The sequence below is a fragment of the Botryllus schlosseri genome, chromosome 12, assembly GCF_051294905.1.
Source record: "Botryllus schlosseri isolate E-star chromosome 12, Bs_hap1, whole genome shotgun sequence".
NCBI lineage: Eukaryota > Metazoa > Chordata > Ascidiacea > Stolidobranchia > Styelidae > Botryllus > Botryllus schlosseri.
Window position 1 is genome coordinate 12,698,617 of NC_137247.1, and position 14,785 is coordinate 12,713,401.

The 14,785-nt window shown below is 41.2% G+C and overlaps 1 protein-coding gene across 1 annotated transcript; it reads left to right on the top strand.

The window, feature by feature from the left end:
- Positions 1-116: 116 nt before the first annotated feature.
- On the top strand, positions 117-12,567 carry LOC145451973 (uromodulin-like). The gene is made up of 10 exons (XM_080330194.1): positions 117-276; positions 3,552-3,663; positions 3,724-3,910; positions 5,212-5,378; positions 5,714-5,891; positions 6,508-6,578; positions 7,756-7,939; positions 8,930-9,067; positions 11,538-11,643; positions 12,350-12,567. Exons 1-10 carry the CDS (start codon positions 123-125, stop codon positions 12,400-12,402), a joined length of 1,350 nt encoding a protein of 449 aa, XP_080186320.1. The 5' UTR covers positions 117-122; the 3' UTR covers positions 12,403-12,567.
- The last annotated feature ends 2,218 nt before the right edge of the window (positions 12,568-14,785 follow it).

Here is a 14,785-nt window from a genome sequence, read left to right on the forward strand (position 1 = left end):
AAAGTCTTCACTCTCCAGCTCAGGGAATAAGCACGGACGACCGGCTTAGCAGCACGATCTGGCTATCAAGATATTGCTTGTTAGATCCCTGTCCGACAAGATCATGTTTCCGTTTGACACCAATGATTTTTGTAGATCGTCAGAAGCCGGTAGTCCTAACCCTTCATATTATAGAAGAGACGCTGGCAACGAGACCAGTGGAAGCAATGGGAAATAACCGTCTTAGCGTAACGCTGCTGATCATTTTCAGTTACATATGTGAAAAGTGGGTGGAAGGTAAGACGTAGCCTTTTGGCGGACTCGCCAAAGTGAATTAGGCCTACTGACGATGGATAAATTGGTGCGGGAATTTGAAACAGGAGCTTGTCCGAATAGCAGATTGAACAAATTTGGGTTGTGACGTGACCCGTTACTTGTTAAGCACTGGCACATTGTAATGTATCCAAATATAAGTCATCCAAGAACTGTATTTCTTGTACACAGTGTACACTTATGTCCAGGCCGTGTTATTTTTGGCATTTCAGGAGCCAGATGCCAAAACTGCCAAAAATAAAAATTTGAAAATGCCAAAAATAAGCAATTTTTGGCATATGCCAGAAATAACACGGCCTGCCAAATAGTGTATTTCGTTCATGGTGTTGTGTTACCAGGACCGCGTTACACACCAGAAGAGCGTTTGTGAAAGGCAGGTTTCTTAATCAGCGTTCAGCCCACCCATTAGGGGTGAAAGCATGGTGTCCTAAATGGTGTGGGCACAGCGAGATTGAACGGCTGACTGCATTTGGTTTACGTCATACTTTTCATTTGTCCAAAGGCAATTTTACGACCATTTTTGATCGGCTTGTCGAGCGCTAAATTTGATAAAACGGGTATCAATGAGAAGCTGCCGCAGTACTGATTATTAAAATATAAATTATATTCTGCTCATGGAACTGGAACCCCCAAAATCAACCACGATTTTTGCATTGTGATGGAGTTGAACATTGTGACGCAACAAACTGTCTGGCTATTTCTGAGCTGCATAGTCTCGTTTTGCCAGACAGTCTTGTTACGTCAATGTTTTTAAAAAAGCTAACCTTCCCAGGACTCTTCCATGCGAGTTGGTAATATTAAAGCCACCTAAAGTGACAAAAGTCCTCCGAAAATATATCGGTAGACTGAAGACTTCCCTCAACGGCTACTGTTGAAGTCGATATTTCCCAGATTCGCTGGGCGAGAAATGAATTTAGGAGAAACTTAGCTGACTTGAGTTTAGAAACACTGTTACAGTGCAAACGATTTAAGTCCATTCAGCAGCTGTAACAATCAGCTGTTGAGCGTGTTTGTTAGGCTTTTTTTTCTTTTTTTTTTGCTTATTGGCACCGACTACGATGGATACTGCACATTTTGTGGTTTATTTTGATATTATTAACTTATGAAATCGTTAGGTTTTTTCTTCTTCTTATTGTTTGTTGGCACTGATTTTACGTGGATGCTGCAATTATGTGGTGTCTTGTGACAAATTAGCCCAAATAAAGCGTTTTTGTGACTAATTCGAGGCTGAAACTATCTATTTAGAGCAGTGCTCTTCAACCTTTTTCGACGTGGTACACCCTTTTAAGGTTTGCTCAAAACTCGTACACCCCTGTTCATTAGGGGTCTTCAAACATGACTATTTTTCTCAAATCGTACTGGCTACTTGATAAAATTGTTAGGTTACCTAACTTAAGCCTACACACAAAATTTGGTTCAATTCCAACTAGTAGCCGCCTTGCTACGGGAGAGGAAAGTTTCTATTTACTATACAAAAATAAATAACGAAAAATTTGAAATTTTTTTGTTCACCCCATGAAAGTATTAGGTTGTCTATAGAAACTATGTTCTTCAAATTTGGTTCAATTCCGACCAGTAGAAGCGGAGGTATTGCCGTCAAAAAAAATGGATTTGAATAAAATAGTATTTGGTCACAGATTCTATTCGCAGCCAGTTAGGCAGCCCGCCACGCAAATTTAGGCTTACAATATTTTGGAAATCTAAAAAGAGAACACTTTTTCAGAAATTTGAGACTTGCAAAACCGGAGAAGAATTCTAAAACACCGGTGAATTTTTCCCACTTGGTGATCAATTGACTAAAAAAAGGTCATCTTTCCGCTCAGAGCTCAAAATATCGTTTTTCTCTCCGCATTGCTAGGTGGATGACTAAAAAAAGGTCAACTTTTCACTCAGAGCTAAAATCACAGTTTTTCACTCCGAAATACCCGCCGGAGCGTCACTTCTGTGCTGATTTACGGCATATCAATTTGCCCTAAATCTGACCTAAATTTTCAAAAAAGAGGACAAAATCTCAAAAAAAGAAGACAAAAGGGCGTCCTCCGAGGACACTTACAAAAAAGTCAAAAAAGAGGACAAATCCTCTTAAAAGAGGACGTATGGTAACCTTACGCAAATTGGAATTTATTTCGTGTCAGAGCAAAAACAGCATGATATAACGAACGATAATCAACCTAAATGTAACAGTATTGGGGGGAGAGTAGGTAAAGCTACTGCTGCAGAAGCGGTAATTCAGATCAGCGATGATAGCAGGCGCACCAGCCTACTGCGCATCAGGCCTGCCACACACCACACACAGTCGATAGTAGCACATGGGCTGCAAGAGATGTCAGTAACCTCAGATCGTATGCCGCTATACACAGTCTATTGTCGCTAATTTACATCACTTATAACAAAATACAATATTGCAAATGTATGGCGAAAGATTGGACACATACAATCGGCATTTTAAAACTAAAGGGTTTCGATTTCAATATGGAAGCTGTTTCGACCCTGGCTAGCTACGTCACTTCATTTATGTGCATTGCGGTATTTATTAGCGTCGGGTAGGAAGCACGGATTCAAAAAGTCTGAGCTATCGCGGCGGTTTCCTCACAAATCAATAAAATACAAATGACTAGCTGAACACATGTTTGTTAACTGCATACTTTACAACACCAAACGGAACCATTGGTCTATTGCCGACGGCTAAATGAATAGAAGAAATATTTGCTTATGACATCACAATCAAGCGGTGTACAGTATTACACTTGAGATAACATTGTACCATATTGCTCGTTAACCTGTGCGTCAACCTGTCTGTACTGACCTATAAACCGGCATTTGTGATAGCTAGCCATCGGCTCATTGTTACTCGGATCTGGTACACCCCTGTACACCTCATCCGAGTGGTACACCCTTTGCGAATTCTGGTACACCCTAGGGTGTACGACCACCCCGGTTGAAGAGCACTGATTTAGAGGACGATGCCAAAACTGCCAAAAATAAAAATCGAAAAATGCCAAAAATAAGTTCTTTTTGGCAGTTTTGGCATATGCCAAAAATAACACGGCCTGCTTATGTCTCTTTCCCCTTCCCCGTTTTTGTACGTTCATTGTCAAACACGAAACAGATGGAATAGAAATAGGTTTATAGTATAATTTCACAATCAATGAACCTACTGTACCAGTTCAAAAGTTTAGAAGTAATGATATATACTAGATTTTGGGGATACGTTTTCCTCACCATATTCGATTCTACAGCCAACGAATCGTCGTGCGGCAACGATCCATTTCCGTCGTTGGCGGATAGTGATTCAGTGATTGAATTCCTACAACTTTCCCTGGAATGCCGTGACTGGAATGCAACAATAAAGTAGACTTCTCAATAGATATATGAACAATCAGATTACTAACTACTACCAATATACTCCAGGCTATCATCTTGTCGTGCAAATCAATTGGGTGTAGCGGATGAAAGCGACATCTACATCAGCACCGACCCCGATGTAAACTCTGCCACATTGGACGAGCAGTGTAGATTTTCATCCACAAACGATTCCGTTGTTGGGGAAGCATTTGCCACTTTTCTCTCGTATGGCGCCTGCCAAGCCAATGTGTCAGTAAGTACCGGCAATTAATTCTTGCACTCAGCACCGTAACTGCCGCACCCCAAACCCCCCAATTGGGGGGGAGCCGAGCTCGATGAGGGGCCCAAAATTATTTCGTGAATTAGCATAAATCATAGAGTATTTTTTGAAAATTTATGCAATTTTTTCAAAAATTTTCCGCGCTGCGCGCGAATTCAAGTAGCCATTTATCTTTATTATTGGGTATTGGGCCATTACCGTGCCACGACCCACCAAGACATACAATCAAGTTTTAGGCCATATAACATGCGACTCCAAGAAGTGTGCCAGAACGATTGGCAGCGAGAAAAGCTTCGCCGAAAAGGTCTATATGCCCAAGCAGATCAAAGACTTCGCTATATATACAAAATACATATATGTTTAATTGTCCATAGGCACCTAAATGACTGGCGCCGAATGTTCCTGTCTTTGCAATCTGAACCTCACAAGACAAATACCATCCCGCTGGGAAAAATTTTATGCCAGTGAAGAAATACCAATTTGAAATCGTGTGCTTCTCTTGTTTAGAAGCCTACGTTTGGGCGGTTCTATATTTTTTGAAGTCATATCAATGGTTCCGCCCGCCCGAAGATGTTTAATCATTATTTACGGGCCCTCCCGTTTTCAAGAAACTTCACTCAGCTCTACTGGTAAATCTAATTACGTGAGTAGAGAGGACAATAAATTGATAGCATATTATATATGCAGTCGCCGATCTGATTGACCGATTTTATCATAAATTATCGAAAATTTTCGCGCTTGGCGCTGGCTCACACTACAGTACGGGTAATTTCGTGACAGACGCGAACAACGTGATGGGGGGGGGTCGTTTTATCACCCTATGGAAGCCCAAGACCCACGTTTTTGGGGGCCTGACGAGGTGCTGTTTTGTTCCTGCCAACGGGTATACGCCCGGAGATGTTTAATTATTATTGAGTTGTCCTACCTTTTCAAACACGCCTCACTCAGCTCTACCGGCAAATCTGATTATACGTGACCAGAGAGAAGATAAAAATTGATAACAATGTATGCAATTCCCGATCATACTGACCGATGAAATCCTGAATTCTAGAAATTTTGCGAGGCGAACAAAGCTGATTCACTACATAAACTCCCAATGAATATGATGAATAGAGGTAAACAGCTTATCGGCGAAGGGGGGTCTATAACCCTATGAGGGGCCCAAGACCAAAGTTTTGGGGGGTCCTGACGAAGTGCTGTTACGGCCCTGCTTGCACTGTATTGACTCCGTGATATAGTATCAAACACAGCCTAAGTAATTATGAATCTCATAGATGTCCGAGAATTACATAGAATCCTCCGTATACACTCTCAATTTGAAAATGGAGAAGCAACCAAGTGATGAGACCGTAGAAAGACGAACAATATATCGGTTTTTGCTGCAGTGTGATTATGACTGGCGATTGCACTCCTTTCTCGGAGACGTGGTACCCATAGCCTCGTAAGTAATGTTTGTTTTGGTATCCTACGTAGATTAAAACAGGATAGTTATTCCTCGACATCCAAAGTTCCCAGTTAATATTGCTGGTGACATTCAGTCAATTCAAACAAGAGCACGTGGGAGATCTACTTTGATTGGTAGGTAGCGTTGGATTCGAACCCCCTTTTTAATGATACGAAATTGTCGCATTGTCGATGATATGCAACTATACTATAGAATTGTATTCGAATGACATTTTTCGAGACAAATTGACATCACATTATACAGAAATCAAAGGGTATATAAGTTAAGATACGATGTGATGATATCCTGCACCTACATCTGTTTGAACGCAGATCCTTCGTTATTTCGAAACCGATATATGGCGGCGGTGTTACTGCAACCAGGATGAGAGCATTCAGTGATTCTGAACTCAAGCATGAATTTGATTCGACTGATTCATTCATCACGATACCGCGCATGTTTTACGTCCTAGCAGAATTGGAAGCGCTGCAACAGAATATGATTCTTCAGGTTTGTATTTTAGTGCATTAAGCGCGTGGGCCCACACATTTTGGATTCCTAGAGCGGAATCTATGAAGTCACATTCGGCAGTTCTTACCAAATTGTTTCAGACTATGCTCTGAAAGGGTCGATAACTCCAGTATAATACGGAATACGCGCCATCAAAACGGTGCTTTACTACTGCATCATACCGCCAGTCGTGCTCGTTATGGCGCACTTGAAGGATTGCCCTAAGAGCATAGTGGTCAGTTAATTGGCTCATGTTGATTGATCGTAGACAAATGTGTACTTTGGTAAAGTGAGGTTGCATTTTGTTCAGCGCGTGAATAACTGATTATATGGCTACCAAGTCATTTCCGACAGAAACTCGGAAACAGAGGCATCAGGGCTCGTGCTATAGGCTATATAGTATATATTGATGCTTTGGTCGTTATGGACGTCTGAGATCATTCCCGCATTACACGCGCATCACTAATAAATCCATGATCAATACTCGATTTCATAATCATTTGCAATTTAAGCATGTCAATGTCGTAGTACAAAGTACATATTCATAGGAAGTGTTCAGTTCAGTGATCGTGACGTTGTCATAATAAATCATGGTATTACATTTCCTTCGTTTCAGGCCACGCGCTGCTGGGCAACGCCAACTTCAGATCCAGATTACCCGGACAATTTTGTCTTCATATCTGACGGGTATTGCGTATACTGTAATAGGGTTGCATTTAAAACAAAAATCGATTTAAAACAAACATGTTTAAACCAAGGCCCAAATTTAAAACATGTTTTTTCAAGTCATGACGTCACGAGTTTTCAATTGTGACGTCATAGTGGATTGACATTGACAATTGAAAATATAGGGTAAATATAGCTCCCTTGACTAAATATCTGTACTATTAATGTTGAACCGACTATTTTGAGGGTTCCAACCATCCCATATCGATATTAGGGCTGGGCACAATGATTCGAGTACTCGAATCTGAATCGAGTATTAATTTTAATGATTCGAGTCGAGTAGTAAAAGACGATATTTTCGAGTACTGAAATTACAAGCTCCTCGCCACTGAAAGTTAATTTATCAACGAGAATTATAGTTTTGATGCTAGTTTCCAATGCGGAAGGGTTAAACACTGATTGGCTGCATTGAAGCATACGAAACATAGTACAAAGCTACAAAGCGTACGTGAAATAATACATTTTCGAAGTCATAATCATCCCATAACCTTGTCACGAAGTGCAATGAAATCGGTATGGTCGAAAAAATATCAAAGCATCTTTAATGTGGTGGATAACAGGCATTATATTCTTTGCTGTGGCATAAAAGGTACATATTTGAACTTTGACATATTACATTCTATTATGACGTCATAATGTGTGATACTCGAATACTCGACTCGACTCGAAGCATAATACGTGATTCAGAATCGAATCACTCAGGTACTCGATTTTGCCCAGCCCTAATCGATATACGTCGGCTATATCGGGTGGTAATTGTCGGTAGGCTCATACAACATGTTTTTGGAAAGTATTTACACAATTATGGAATAATTTTACAACTTAAAACACAATTTTTAAAATGCCTTTGTTTAAAACATAGTTTAAAACATGTTTTAAACAAAGTGTTTAAAACACAGTTTGTTTTAAATGCGACCCTAGTATACTGCATTTGATAGACCGTATGTGTGATACATATTTCGTGTAGTACAGGGCTAATGTTCGGCTGTAAGCACCATCGCCCGCCATCCCTTGCCCGTGACTAAATAAAAAGTTCTAAATGATTTTTACGAACAAGATACTGCCATTGCCTGCATGTGATAGCTTCTTTCCAATTCGGACATATGAAGACAAACCTATTGAGTGACTGTGACAACAGATGTACGGAGGAACGTCTCATTACACAAGGATGGGTGGATGTTTTGGAAAACTACCAATCGTCAAGAGTAGTTTTCGGGGTAAAATCGTTCTTCTGGAGCGGGCGCTGGAAGCAAGAAATTTATATTCATTGTGATCTGAAGATATGTGATCGCACAGCACCGGGAAAAAATTGCACAGAGAATGTAAGACACCTTGCAAACTGTTGTTCTCAACTGACCTTCCACATTGATGGTATAGATCGGACGGACTAAAATCTATTTTGTATGTTATACATAAATTGCTAAAGTGTATGTGTCAGTTTCATCAAAAGTATTCCGTTACCGACCACCTAGTGCCGTAAGTATAGCTAGGCAGCAGTTTATTTAATTGGCCATAACTTTGGTATCGCTGTTTGGTCTTGCTTATCCTGAATATGGAACAAGCGTCGAAGCAGTGAATGGGTTAATATTGACATCAATCTGTCGAGTTCTGACTAAGCGCCAATAAAATTTTATTTGTTCGGACGATATACTGACTCTGGGGTTTTGTGATAAACAATATGTTGCTGAAACGCTGCAAGAATTTCCCCCGTGATACGAACGATGGAACCTTGAAGGTTAATGACGAGTCGAGGACACTGTGTGCGACTCGTCAATATGCTCTGATCAATGATAGAATCATGCACTATTAGTAAAATGAATGTTTATTCACATCCAAAAGGGGATGCATGAAAATAGAACCTACCTCAGATTCCAGAAACCCCGTTTTCGGGTGTCGATCGAATATTATTTTAATTTTTCAAGCATTACTTGGATTGAAATGTGTGTGATTTATACCCTGGTAAAATTCTGAGGTAGCCTAGGTTATTTTGTCTTGTGCCACATGGGTATAATACACACTCTTCGTTAAGGGCGTTACTTTGATGGCGAATCAGGTAGAATCTTATATTTCACCCTATGGTCAATAACTCTGTTCCAACAGATTCCATTTAAATTCGATAAACCCCGATAGCTATTATATCGAAGAATATAATATAATTTGCAGTTCTAAGTCAGCTGAAAATCCTAATGTGCATTCAAACCTAATCCAAGCCAGACTCAAGATTATAAATATATATCCGTTGTATGCGCACACCCCACATGATTTATGTGCTCTGTAAAGTTATCTTTCTTTTCCAATGCGTGGTTTTACAGCGTTGTAGCCCTCGAGCTAAGCGTGAGCTCAAAACGACTGCCGCCGCATCACCAAGTATGGGAAGCCTAGTCCATCCATCTTTTGGAATACAGGTGATTGACGAAAGTGGAATCTGCTTAGGCTCTCCCCTCGAGAACGTAAGTTGAACAACACTGCGCGCATTATGATAGGCAGCTTATTTTACTAGCATACTGGACGGTAGAAAAATTTGGCAGTAATGACCACGACAATCGATGCTTGTAGCGGTTTGTTTACACGAGTACGCATGAGACCGTGGTTCACGTGCATTGACATCGAATTTCGCAATGCGAAATGTTTCATAGTTACAATTCACCGTTTGTGAACCTATAAATATTTGTTTTATGCAAATAACGATCGTTTGATAACTATAGGGCAGGGGCGGCCAACCCGTGGCCTGCGGGCCACATGTGACCCGCGAAAAGGTTTTGGGTGGCCCGCTGGGTAATTCTCGAAATATATATTAACAGAAAATATATTAACAAAACCAAATAACCAAAATTTGATTAGCCTGACCGCGACATTTGGGACGCATTGGTGCAGCTAGGCGCCAGCCACAGTTTTCATAGATCGTCGTATATGACCATTGGCCAATGACCATAAAGTACAATATTTCACACATTAGCTGAAATCTGCCGAATAATCCTGTCCTTGCCAAATAAGCCCAGCGGTATGCAGAGGCGAACCGCAGTATATGCAAGTAAAGTTATTATTGACCGAAATCATTCATTACCGTTTAAATCGCTCTGCCCGCCGCTACGTCTTGCATGCGCAGTGCGACATAGAGTCTTCATGACATAATTGGTGTTGATGCGTATAATTGTTATTGTTTTCACCGTGACCTAATCCGGTTCGCTACTATCGGAAGACTTGAAAAGGTCACCAACATTCAAGTGACCCGCACAATGATTTGTAAATCTCATGTGACCCTTTAGCCGAAAAGGTTTACCAGTGGCCACCCCTGCTGTAGGGAGTAGAGAAGTGGTTCCTAAAGTACGGGTCGCGATGAGTGGCGACAACACTAATTGCAAGTATAGCAAGATTTTAAATGTCGCACGAAACGATAGTTTGATTTGCGTAAAATTTCCGAATTTGCTGGCCAACTATTAGCTAATAAGCGACCAGCGTAGACATGTTTTTGCGCCAATATTATGGTCTGACCATAGAACAGGGGCGGGCAACTTCTCCAGTCGGCGGGCCGGATATAGGAAAATTAAGTACTTGACGGGCCAGATTGCTGGATCGATACATTATTCGCCCATTTATTCACATCTGCAAGGAATAAATCGTATTTAATGAATGTATTAACGACAGCGATGTCGCTTCAAAGCCATTTCTCGCCGACAATGACGAAGACAATGTGGATTTGAGAATAGCATTGTCATAAAGCGCCGCCATGTCTGCTTCTATCTGATCAATCAACACACGGAGCAATCCTTAATTAAGATTTCAAGGCGTTAGATAACGGCGGTACCCCTAATTTACAAAGATATCAATTTATTAGGGCTGAGTAGGTGACGAGATAGCGTCGTTGTTCAACAATCTCGATATTGAATTGATGCGGTCCGGGTCCTCTTCGAAATTTGAAAAGTGGCCCGCTACCCGTTTTGAATTGGTGACCGCTGGAATAAGCGGTGTCTTACAAGGGTTACCATACGTCCTCTTTTTGAAAGTGTCCTCGGAGGACGCCCAAATGTCCTCTTTTTGTTTTTTTTCCCTCTATTTTGAGAATTTTAGGTAAATATATGGCAAAATCGACTGGGATACAGTAGTTTAGCACCGAAGTAACGCACCAGCGGCAAGTGGCAAAGACCATGATTACCACAAACGACATTGGGGCTGACTACACATAAATCCCGATAATGCAAGTCTTCTCGCTTCGACGTACTTACGCGTAAGCTCCACTCTCGCACGCTGCGCATACACGTATATCATAACATATACAAGTCACTAAAATTGGACGTAGTAAGCAAGTAGAGAGAAATCTCGGCAGACTGGGGCCACGGGCCACACCATCACGTAAGACGGAAAACTCTCCGCGGGTCGGACAAAATCCCTTCGCGGGCCGGATCCGGCCCGCGGGCCGTATGTTGCCCGCCCCTGCCATAGAACAAGTGCCCACTGCCCAGCCTTGTATTTCACAACTTAAAAAGTTCTGTCCTGCTCGGGCAATAGACCGGCAGAATTTAGTGTGGAGAGACACACAGAGAGAGAGAGAGAGAGAGAGAGAGAGTGCGGTTTGGGTCACCAGGCGCTTATGTAACTCATATTTGACAGCCACTGGTGTAGGACATGTAGTAATCATGGTCTGAGACCGGAGTTTCCGTTACTCAATATTTTTCGACATGTTTGCCATGCGTACGCAACTACGCATAAGTGATAACGCACGTATCCTTACTGTTGTTTACAGCAGAGTTAGCTACACATTTTTCGACCGCCACGACTAGAAGGCTACGATCGATTGTCATACAACGACGTGGTTGTGCACGTCGGTCGTCGATGCAATGTACATTGGACTGATAGCAATCAATACCATACTGCAGGTTCTGTTTTCCGTTGAAAATTGATTATATTAATTATTATTTATAGGGGATAGGAACGCGTTGCCAGGATATCTGTTCGGTTGTTGACGGAAGACGAGTATGTAGATGCTTCTCGGGAAGAACTACTTCAACAGACGACTCCACTTGCACGAGTACGTAAATGCTAATTTGTCATGTTTATTCAGTAGGACTACGACGGTATGGCTTTGGTCGCAGTGGTGAAACGATATTTTCTTCTATGTTCGATATAGCCACCAGAAAGTTGAATGTAGATTTATTGAAATTTGGTTTCTATAGTTGGCGTATATCGTATTTCAACGATATGTAGCCGTAGCGGATGTATGGGCCACAGATAGCTGTAATATAGCGTAATATAGCCAAGGTAATATTGTGTATCGGATTACGCCAGCAAAACTGCACCTTGGGATATCGAACTATCTTCAAACTCACACAGTCACACGCAACGCAATTGAGATGAAAAAGAACATAATATACATTCCAAATTTTGAAGCAAAATCAATCGGCAATGCTGCGAAGAACTCTGAATTCGGGTACGATAACTTGTCAGTCAACTGCTATTTTTGATATCATGTTCGCGTGAGGCCATTTTTTGTTGCCATTGATATACTATACTTGGTTGTTTGACAACCTCTTATCTGTTCATTACATCGCATGACATAGACATGGCATTGTGTGTATTGACTCTAGAGCGGATAAAAATAATGGGAACCTCTGCGTATAATTGTACAAGACCAAATGAACCACTTCGACACACTTCTGCCACGTGACCACCATGTCAGAAAGAAGTATTTTCTATTGAATGCAGTTGTATAATATATGTTGTTGCATTATTTTCAGTAAGCGTTCCCAAGACCGATCTATTTGATGTGGATGTGGAGAGCGGTTCATAATGACATTCCAACTGTTGTGGTTTGATTATGGGCTCTGTTGTTGATTGCTACGGTAGTTGCTATTTTCATGATGCAGACAGTTTTTTTAATGGATACTTGCGCAATACTCATTGCGCATACATATGTGACCAGCAAATAAATCGGCCACCCGAGGTAACAACAGAATCGATTGCTTTGCACCGGTAAGCTGAATTAACCGGCAAACAAAGAAGTCAATGGTTAGCTGGCTTGAGTGACGTATTTATTATTCTGAATAGTGTCCGTACAGCATTTGTGAATTATACGGTGCACAAGGACGTTAACGAAGCGACTCGTTATGACGAGCTAGCGTGAGCTGTGTGTTGTACAGAGAACGCGAGCCTTACCCAACGCCTATTCTTTACTTCCCGTATAATGAACTTACCATTGCGATAGCTGTTTACTCGAATCTAGGAAAAGCGTGAGGTGACGGACAAAAATAAATCCTTTGTTACGTACGGACGTGCGTGGAAGATAGCTTTGTCCACGAGAGTTACAGTCGTATTAGGGACTTTCACAATATATATGTTTTCATCTCCCTAGTAGCTTAGGGAGAAGTAATAGATGTCTACAAGCGACAAGATGTATAAAGGTACACAGGATTGCGTCATTATCCGCCGGGCTATCATTCTTTAATGTCAATATGCCCTCGATTGGAATAATATTCCCACTGGCACAACTGTAAACACGGAGTGTTTTCCTATTACTTTGCACGCGAGTGAGCATACGTAATACGTCAGGTGCCCAACAAAACAGCTGATGAGCATTCATACAGCTGACGGCATTCATGCGGACAACATTGTTTACCGCGGGCGCGCCATTGTGACAGCATAAATGGACGATAAACTTGGTTAAATTCAGCGCAGATATACAGACTTTAGATATCATTTTTGCAGATGATTGTAACAGCTTCACATATGTTACTATAGCAGTCGCTTGTTGACATGACTCGCAGGTCAAAGGTTCCAGGCCCAAGTCGTTTCGTAAATATTGCACCTTGGAGAGCGAAACTAAGATGCACTAAATTATCGGCTTGCTGAATACGATTATAATAATAATTAGGTCAGGTATAGAGATATCTATGAGGTAGCATATCATGCGCGCAATAAAGTTTATGACTTTGAGGACAGATATGGTGATGCTAAATAGGTCTGACGCCAAGTTTGCATTACGAGACGGAGATAGTCTCAAGCTCGCAAAGTGCAGCTTTCAACGCGAATAATAGTGAGATATCTCAAAAGTAATTGTAAAATGTACAAAATAGACGACTCTTGAAATACCCTTCATTGAAATAACCTGAAGGCGTTTGGGACGAATGCTAAGGACGTATTCTGTATGCCAATATTGAAATATCAAATTGTGAATGATTCGTGATGCGATATAATACGCAGGGATAATTACAATGTGTCTCATATTATGTCAAAGTAGGCCAAGAGAGAACCAGTTTTCTCGTTGGTAAATCAATGAATCAGACTCTTGTGCAGTGCATCTTTGCAAAATACAGCAATCATTTCAAGTTTATAGCCCAGCCTTAGCCTAGTTCGGCGTAATTTGCGAGCAACGAGCAATGGGCAGAGTATGCACATCCCGCACATGTTGCGCAATGTGGTAAGAATCAATGAACAATTACGGACATAATAATACTTGTGAAATCTGAAATGTGATCAATCGTGATTGTGGCACACACTGCCAATATGTACAAGAATATGACAAGACTTCAGCTTATTGCAATCTTTAGGATGATCTCCAATCCGCACACAGCACTAATGTCAAGCAAGGGTACCGTGGCCTATGTCTGACCCGCTAGCGAGCCTTGATGAAGGTGATTGCTGCAAAACACAGCCTAACAATTTCGCATTCAAAATACCTCATTTCAATTAGTGAGCAGTGAGCACTGGCAGCTCATGTAGTATATCTCGCGTATGCAACAGCTTGCAGCATATAGATCAGTCATATTTTTAATACGTCACAGACGCGTAATACTTCACTCCGTATGGTACGGTAACGAAACGCAGGATATGACAATGGAATACAATAGCTTCCGCTGAGACACATACATGGCTCAAAAACTGAAGAAAGATTTCGCAGTGTCCGCAGTGCTTGTTATTTGCTTCCAATCCATTAAACGCTTGTCTTCCAGAACTAAAATCATTATTCTTAGAATTTCATCGATTCAAAATACCACATGAATTGTGATACAATGGAAATTGTAAAGAGTCGAAGCGACTTGGGCGAAGTTCACCAATGATGCCGTCACTTTTGCCTGAAAATATAGCGATGATAGTGGAGAGACATGTTTAAAAAAGGCATGCACAATCCATGAGAAATAACGCACAGAATTAGAAAATTGGGCAAGCGACGGAGA

What these genes read in the sequence shown, in the direction of transcription:
- LOC145451973 (XM_080330194.1), top strand. Translation starts at nt 123, where the DNA reads ATGATTTTTGTAGATCGTCAGAAGCCGGTAGTCCTAACCCTTCATATT. An exon ending in CCTGCCAAGCCAATGTGTCA is followed by an intron (nt 3,911 to 5,211) that starts GTAAGTACCGGC and finishes TGAATCTCATAG; the next exon opens with ATGTCCGAGAATTACATAGA. An exon ending in TTTGTCTTCATATCTGACGG is followed by an intron (nt 6,579 to 7,755) that starts GTATTGCGTATA and finishes CTGTGACAACAG; the next exon opens with ATGTACGGAGGAACGTCTCA.